The sequence below is a fragment of the Python bivittatus genome, unplaced genomic scaffold, assembly GCF_059951505.1.
Source record: "Python bivittatus isolate LINGU-HERP-01145 unplaced genomic scaffold, Pbiv_v1 ctg000480_np1212, whole genome shotgun sequence".
NCBI classification, from domain to species: Eukaryota; Metazoa; Chordata; class Lepidosauria; order Squamata; family Pythonidae; genus Python; species Python bivittatus.
Genome location: NW_028277075.1, coordinates 14,618,863 through 14,627,507, shown reverse-complemented (window position 1 = coordinate 14,627,507; position 8,645 = coordinate 14,618,863). Strand labels below are relative to the sequence as shown.

Below are 8,645 nucleotides of genomic sequence, written 5' to 3'. Positions count from 1 at the left end.
CCTGGAGCAAGTTAAGCTAAAAGGGAATGGGGGGTTATGAGATACGCTTTTTCTTTCCTTTAAAGAAGCTTCTGTGGATCAGAGTTTTCTCCAAATGAAGAGACTGAAGGATGCTATGCAGTTTCCTGATCCATGCAGAGATCGTGCTTTTCAAATGTACTAGTAATTCCTATTTATTTTAGTATCCCCCTCCAAGGATCTGTCATGTGCAGACTTGAGATGACAATGGATTCCTTTTAGGTTATGGTTGGATAGACCTGTCAGCTGGCAAGGTAGACCTCACTGTTTCCTGACCTTCTACAATTTGCTCAGACTGCCTTCCTCTTCAAAACTGTTCCCTCTCAATAAGACGTATTAAACAGACTTTGAGCAGACTCTTTTTCTGTTCTTGCACCTGAGACTTGAAAATTCTGACACAGGCAAATGGAAATAAACATGCCTAGGCTGATGCCAATCTTCTCTTTCAAGTAATTTCTAGAGGCGTGGGACTATTAGTCTGCTGCAGCCAAAAACAAATAAAAATCTAATGAAGTCAACTGTAGTCTATGAGAGCTTAAGCTGTAATCCATACCAGTCTTTAAGATGTTACTAGATGCCTTCCTTGTTTTTTAAAATAAATACTATCATCTTCTCTTGATTCATAAAGTCTCACTGATGCCTATAAAATTCTCCTGATGCGAATATATATAGCTGCATTTTCTTTCCATGATGAGCTCTTTAAGCATTGCTCACAAGAGATAGGAGAAAAACTCACTAGCACAAATGAAATCAATTAGTTTTTAAGTCTATTTTACACAAGACAAATTTGAGCTGACATTTCTTCCTGAAATAAACAATTTCATACAAAAACAACATAGCACAATGTCTCAATGTATAAAACTATGTGATCAAAGAGGAACATTCATGGGAATATTTAAGAAGAAAGGGAATCATCTGGGAACATCTTAAAATTCAGACATCAAATGCAGGTAGTAGGAGACCCTTGTTTCCTGAAATAAATAATTGCCATTTTGTTTGGAAATATATTGCTTTATACATACTGTGTTGCTGAAAAAAACTGAAATATTCTCAACTGGATTTGGGCTAAGTCTGCATAATTCCTAAATATTAGTCTTGTTCTCTGGCTCAAGTTTTAGGGAAGTGACTTGTATGTCTCCTGAAATAACAAGGAGATATATCAGCCATCCTTTTTTAGCTGTATAAAGAGTAATAGGCAAAATTAAACTGAAAAATTTAATCGGAATGAAAAAGAAGAATCAAAATCGAACCTGGAGGAAAGTATGGGCACTTGGAAGAACAAACACAGTCTCTGTCACAATATTCAAAACACTGCTAGAGACCATAGTGAAATGAGCAACTATCCTCAAAGGATTTTTACATTGCGTATTTTGATGAAAACAGTATTCTTTTCTTCTTCTTTTTTTTTTGGTCTAAGTGCTCAGAGTCCAGTATCTACCGCTAAGAATTGAAAAGTGTATTCATTACAGGGTTTTGTGTTTTTTTAAAAGTGAAATTAGAAAAAGGAAGTGTGTGCTTCATAATCTGTCTCTGTACAACTCATGGCTTCAATGCAGGAATGATATATTTACCTGTAGTAAAGTGACACCTGGGACCAAATTTTGTATCTATAATTTCAATACGTCATGATAGCAACATCTATCCTGACATGGTGCTGACAACCTAGATCTACGAATCTTATCTTAAACATTTTCATAGTGCATCTGCCTCCCCACCCCCAAGGTTCATACTATATGATATTGCATAGGTACAGCAATTGGCACATCCCATATAACACATTAATTTATTTATTTTGCTGGCATATCAAACCTTAAGACTGAATTGTAAATCTGCAGTTCTAAGCACACTTTCTTATGGGTTCCAAAACAACAGTGATTAGGTCTGAGATTCAGCTGAACAATCCTAGCCCCATTTATAACAGACCCAGAATCTACACTACAACTTAATGCATGTTTACATGCCATTTTCAGTGGCCACTGCAAATGCTTCTCAAGTAGAACTGTACTATTTATAACAGATATGAACCAGCTGAACACGGCTTTCCGTGCCTCTTCGTCGGCTAGTTATCCATCAAGCCAGTCTTAACAAGAATACGCTTAACTGCTGGAGTTCAATTTTTGTCACATACAAAGTGTGACTAGTGGAAGATCAGTTAAAAAATATTAAAATGAAAATGAAGTTTGATTAGATGATTTCTTGGCATACTTGCTCTTAGCCTGCCATCAGTATTTCCCAAAAGTTTGCAATGGGCAGGAGCTGGTGAGGCTGGCTGGCTGCTTTGCAAAACGAAGTTTTAAAAGATGACGACAATCATTCCCAGAGCTATCCCACAAAAGAAGTATTTTTTAAGAACTCCATGTGTAGCTGCACAATTGCTACCACCTCTGTTTGGGGTCTTTAAAAGGCAAAGTGATAGAACTGCTTTAACAATGTGGATAAAATCCAGGCAATTTTATGGCAAGTGGGAGGCTTCAATTTAGCAATTAATGGTACAGGCCAATGAAACCAATAGTCTGTAAACAAAATGGTGAGGCACCCCAATAAAAGCTCTGCACTGACATAATGAATTTGGCTCCTGACAAATATGCAGTTCTGGCTTGCATCTCGGCTTGCTCGTGTTGCTCATCTGCAGTCTGCCATAGAGGATCCTTCGTCAAGTTCCTTCCCACTGAACCAGAAAATGTAACTAAAGTGCAAATAAGACTCAGGTTTCTCCAACTATTTCAAATGTTTAGTATTTTTATTACTAGTATTGCCAACTTCATCTTGATATCATACGAGATTTGGTGATATTCTTCATTCTCGTGGTATTCTTCAATTAAAAGGCAAGAAGAAAAGAGGGAGGCTTATGCCAAATACAAAAGATTGGAAGCTGCCATGTACCATCACTGTAATATGTAAATATTAGACAGTGCCAAAAATAGTGTATTGAAGAGTATCCAATAATCATCGGAAACAGACCATGTAATCTTTGGATCTTATTGCTTGCAAATAGTCCAAAAATCATCACTACACAAAAATTGTATCGAGTCAATCGCTATTCAGTCTTCACTGAGAACTGCTTCTGTCTTTCCTGCATCTGCAATGAATAATTGAAAACATCGTTAAACAGCCATGCAATCAATCAATCAATCAATCAATCCATACACAACCTCTACACAATGTTAATAAGCATGAACATTTCATATGCTCTTTGATCATTTGTTCTATTTTTATAACATTCTATCTCATAGTAGTATACATAAAATTATAAAAACAATATAACCATAAAAATCAGACAGCATAAAACTATAAAACCAAAAAAAAAAAAAAAGGAAAAATAGTCTAACTGTAAGTTAAACACAGACTGTACATTGAATTCCACTTCCAAATTATCTTCAGAATGCTTGAGCAAACAGATTTAATTTAAGACTAGAAAGAATATGGAGTCAACAGAAGAGAATATCTGTAGCTCAAGGTTGAACTGTGGAGTCCTTGGTGCTCTCTGAGCCTGGTTGTTTGCTTGCAGACGTTTCATTACCCAACTAGGGAACATCATTGGTGCAAGTGAGTGTGGGGTTTGCTCCCTGTTTATATACTTGCCCTGCCAGTGTTGGTGGTGTGTGGGGGGTGCTTTTCTCCTTGGTAGTTCCTTGATTAGGGTATTGTTTTCTGCTTGATTGCTTGCCTGGTGTTAATCTCTGCTTATCTGGGTGTTGGCTGCTGGAGAGGATGTGTTCTGATCTTTTTGTTTCCTTCTTAGCTTTTTTATTGTCTCTTCTGAATGGTGTGTAAATGTGGTTTATATGTAATCAATCCAAACATCTTTGGGAAGAAATTCCTAAATTGGGTGCTATCACAGAAAAGACTCATTTTTTGCACACGTGTAGTACTTCTCTAAACAAAAATATATAGAGAAGAATTTCCTGTGAAGGTGTTGGTATAGGCAGGATGATATGAAAGGCATTCTTTGAGATATCTGGTCCCAGTCATTTAGGGATGAAACAGGCATAAAAATGAACAGTCTACAGGAACTTGTTTCAATGTGTTTCAATCATTTCTGGATTGAGCACAGGTGTTCCCTATGTAATTAATTCTGTGACATCAGAACATGGTAGATAGTATCCATCGGAGATAAAAAATAAATTCTCATACCAACTAAATTCCTGAATTTCTTTTTGGCTTCTGCTCTTTCTTCAGCATCGAAATACCACACAGTCATGGCATACCTGCGAAGGAAAAAAATCCATGACCCATTACATTGAGGCTTTACTGTATCTTTGGAAATTCACAGAGCAGACAACTTATTATGTTGCTTGGTGACTTTACATGGCAATATTTTCAAATATGAAGACAGTCAGATAGTTACTCATTCTGGCACCTTTAGTTGTGCTGAGACTGCAACTCCCATTATTCCCAGCCAATAATGCAAGCCTGACCAATCTGGAGGGCACCAGCCTGGGGAAAGCTGTTTTGAAGCAACCCTCCTAAAGTGCCAGGTCTTGCTTACATACAAGTAGTCCTTGACTTACGACCATTTGTTCAGCGTCTGTTCAAAATTATGACCGTGCTGAAAAAAGTGACTTACGACCAGTCCTCAAAGTTACAGCCGCAGCACCCCCCGCAGTGATCAAAATTCAGGTGCTTAGCAACCTGCCTGCACTTACGACTGCAGGGGTGCTTCAACTCCCCCCAGCTGCCTATCTCCTCCCCATCTCTGCCCTTTTGGCCGCCCTGCACCCTGCCTTGGGAGCAGCAAGGAGCCTCACAACTGTGCAACTCTGGGGCTGCTTGTCATGCTCCAGGAAGCTGCAACCACGTCAGCTGAGCCCCAGCTGCAGTCACTTTCGCCACCCTGCACTCCAAGACTTCTGTCACCCTGCACTCCAGTGCCCCAGCTCACCTTGCTTTCTTGCTCCCACTGCTGATAAGGCATGCCCGGCCTGGCCTTTTATGCCAAGAAGCCCCTTTGCAAGCAATTTCTCCAATGAACAATTCCTACATGTGGCTCCCTGAGCCAACCCCCACCCCTTTCCCATTGGGTGAAACATCTTCCTGTCTTCCCCAATTGGCTGCTGCTTCACATGTATGGGTTGGGGCGGCTGCAGCTTCCTGAGGCAGCTTGAGGCAGCATTGTGAGGCTGCACTGGGGCGGCTGCAGCTCCCTGCTGTGCTGCACCTAGGGCTTCTTGCAGCCCCAGAACCGTGCAGCTCTGTCTCAAAAGGGCAGAGACAGGAGGGAGATAGGCGAATGGGGGGAGTTGGAGGCAGTCCCCCCTTACCTTACTGAGGCTCAGGGCTGGGAGGGACCAAGCCCAGAATGGCTTGGATTGGGATGGGTTCTCAGCTAATGACTGGTGAAATTCGCTTAACAAAGGCAAGGGGAATTGCCAGGATTGCGGCCGCTAAGCACATTCCTTAGGGACGAAAATTCCAGTCCCAATTGTGGTTGTAAGTTGAGGACTACCTGCATTACTATGTAGAGAGATATCATCAGAAAGAAGCACATGGGCAGAAATCTTAACACATTCTCTAACTAGGGCAAGAACAATTATTGCGAAGACAACAGCCACACTGATGCAGTAATGCTGAAAGAGGGCTTCACAATTTAATTCAGCGCCACAAATAATTGTCATGGGTGCTAGTGACAAAGAGCAAAATGTCTGGATTCCAAGAAAGCCATAACTCACAATTTGCTATATGGATCAAAAAATCTGAATTAGTTAAAAAAAATCTCTCTCAGGGTCTGCGTGTATGTGCACACGAGTATAAGTATGTGCTTTAAACAGGGCTGAACAAAATATCTGGCACCCAGAACTAGAGGGTAGAAACACCCATTGAGCCAGGAAGCTCAATAGCTGCGTACTATGTGTATATAAATAGTGAATACCAATCAGTAAATGTTTAATACAGAATTTAAACATGAAAAATGTGGTAGTCATTTCCTTTCAATAAAATTATGATTAGAAAAATGTCAGAATAAAAGAACACTTCCATATCAAAAAAGTGTTTCTACATTAGTTTCATCAAATTTCAATTCTTATATGATAGACACTTACTCTTCTTCAATAAAATTACTGAATTAAATGATTTAACCAGAATGTTGGTTCTTTCATCTAGCAAGATTGACAATTCATATTTCAGATGCCTACTAGAAAGAGGGGTCTTTCCTGACCTGCTACCTGATATCATTTTATTGACAATGCTGAGTATTGTACATCTGACCATGCATGCAGTTGGTCACTGAATAAGGCTCCTTTTTTGCCTAACTATTTTTAAAACCCACACCTGCGGTCTTTACCTTGTCGCATAGGAAGGCTGCACTTCATGTGGGTTTCTTCGGTCTGACCAGAAAAAAAGTAATCTGTCAAAGATGGGCTCAACATCCGCTACATAGGACTTGCCCTCTGGGAATATTCGTAGAATCCCCCCATGCAGCTTAAACAGAAAGAAAAGGACAATGTTCATTTTTCGATTACACAGGGTAAATTTGTAAGCAGATCTTAAAATGGCTTACTTTGTATATATGTGCATAAAAAATAAGCCAGGTGGGGAGATTTACTGAGGACCCTCCTGGACATGAGTGGGGAGGATGAAGAACTCATCTGCTGATGAAGCATTCACCACATCCATTGAGGGGAGTGGACTTTTTGTCTCCCTACAATGAAAAAAAATCATGAACCCGATCCCAGGGCTGACATAAATGTGCACCAGTTGGTGGAGGTCCCGAAGGGTCTTTAGATATAATATTGTCCAGACTCTTGCTAAACCACACCTTCTCTGTTCTGCTGTACTGGTGGACATTTTGATTGATGTGCCTGGAGATGTCTAGCACCAATCTAGGTGCACCTCTGCCAACTGAGAAACACAGCTTCCTATGGCCATCAATCAGCCTTCCAGCAGGGGGCCAGTTGCACCATTTGTGAAATCAAAAATATTAATGGGAAAAATGGGTAGTAAATTGGTCAGCTTGAAGCACTGATCATTTCTTTTCCCTGGTGCCATGAATAGAGCTAGGAAACCAGATAAATACATGTAGATGAGTGCATTTTTTAAAAAGAGCAATCATATTTAACAGCATGAAAGTTGTTAAACATAAAGGAAGTAAAAAGTAATTATGGATAATACAAATTCTTTAAAAATGTTTTTTTTTTTTACTTAGCCAAATTCATTTGTTCTATTGTGGTTATTGAATAAGTCTTAAAATGAATCAACTATTAATAGGGGAAAAACAATGCTTTTTTTTAAGACCCTGATTTTGTCTGCTTTTCCATAACAGACCTGTTGTACATTTCCATATAAACTACAACGCACATTTTTTTCTGTGTTTTTGTTATAACAAAAATCTCCCAATCACATCTAGTTGGAAAATTTGGACCACCCCATCCCTAAACTTAGTGTTATATATAATGAGCAAAATGTTTAAAGAAAAAGAATGCTGTATTTTCTGCTGGGAAATCCTGATCCATAACTGTTGGGCTTCAAACCCATATCTGACTCCTTAATCCCATAGTAAAAAACAAGGAGGGGTGGGGAATCAGTGTTTGCTCAGTCTTTTCAGAAGCAGGCACCATAGTATGACTTCATATAAACACCTGTAGGGTGTTCTTCCAATTTATTTAAATTTAAAACATTTAATTTGTTACAGCAATTAAAAATGTGCAGAACCCCTTGAGATCTCATCAGAGAACACTTTATTTAGCCATTTATCATATTAATTTTTTTTACAAAAGGCTGGAAGATTCTTGATCACTATCTAGTGATGGTGGAAGGCACAGTATCCAGAGGTGCTGCACAATCAACCTGTAATCATTATTGTTATTATTTATTAGATTTATATCACTGCTCAAGGAGGCTAACATGGGTATCTCACTTCATTATGTTCCCACAATGTCTGGAAAGTTGGTTGAGAGAGAATGCCTGGCTCCAAGTCACAGTTTCAGGAGTTGAGAGGAGAGTCAAACCTGGGACTCCCCAGGCTTTTCTTTTAAATGATTATTTTTTATTGGAGAATTTTTTTACACAGTAAAAGCAATACAAATTTAAAAAAGGAAAAGGAAAGTAAGAAAAAGTGATAAGTAAGAAATAAGAAAGACAGAAAGGAAAGAAAAAGAAAAGGAAAAAAAGATATCAAGAAGTGGCTTCTGATCTTCTTTACAGCAGTTATAAATAGATTTATATTTTATTCTCTCTATATATAGTTATTATGGTTCCCTTCTTCCCATATTCTACCCTTTCTAATCATCAAATTCATCAGTCACAAGTTCATTTTTTTTCCATTTTCAGCAAAAAGTCCATAAAAGATTTCCAGTCACTAACAAATGTAGTTGTTGTCTTTTCCCTAATCAAATAAGTCAATTTTGCCGTCTCTGGGGCAAGTTCTGTCATCTTCACCAACCATTCCTCCATTGTGGATATTTCGGAATCTTTCCACCTCTCTTTATTTTGTAAAATGTACCAATTATCTCTTTGCTATAATTAAACAATCAACATTCCCACAAAGATATGGTTTCTGTGTTTAATTATCTCAGGTCTATGTCAAAAGCACTTTCGCCAAAATATTAATGTTTCAAATTTAACTGTCCCTTTTATCTGTTTAAAACTTTCTCGGATCAAAATCTTGCTAAGTTTTTTGCTGCTATGTTGAA

The 8,645-nt window shown here is 38.6% G+C and overlaps 1 protein-coding gene across 2 annotated transcripts in view; it reads right to left on the bottom strand.

Moving 5' to 3' along the window:
- Positions 1-209: 209 nt before the first annotated feature.
- The window catches only part of EGLN3 (egl-9 family hypoxia inducible factor 3), a 37,959-nt gene continuing 29,523 nt past the window's right edge, over positions 210-8,645 (bottom strand). For both annotated transcript variants that reach the window (XM_088145377.1, XM_007432414.4), the window contains exons 3-5: positions 6,299-6,435; positions 4,153-4,226; positions 210-3,097 (exon numbers count right to left, since the gene is read on the bottom strand). In XM_088145377.1, the coding sequence (XP_088001503.1) occupies positions 3,060-3,097; positions 4,153-4,226; positions 6,299-6,435 (249 nt within the window). In that variant the 3' untranslated portion in view covers positions 210-3,059. The remainder of the gene's footprint in view (positions 3,098-4,152; positions 4,227-6,298; positions 6,436-8,645) is intronic.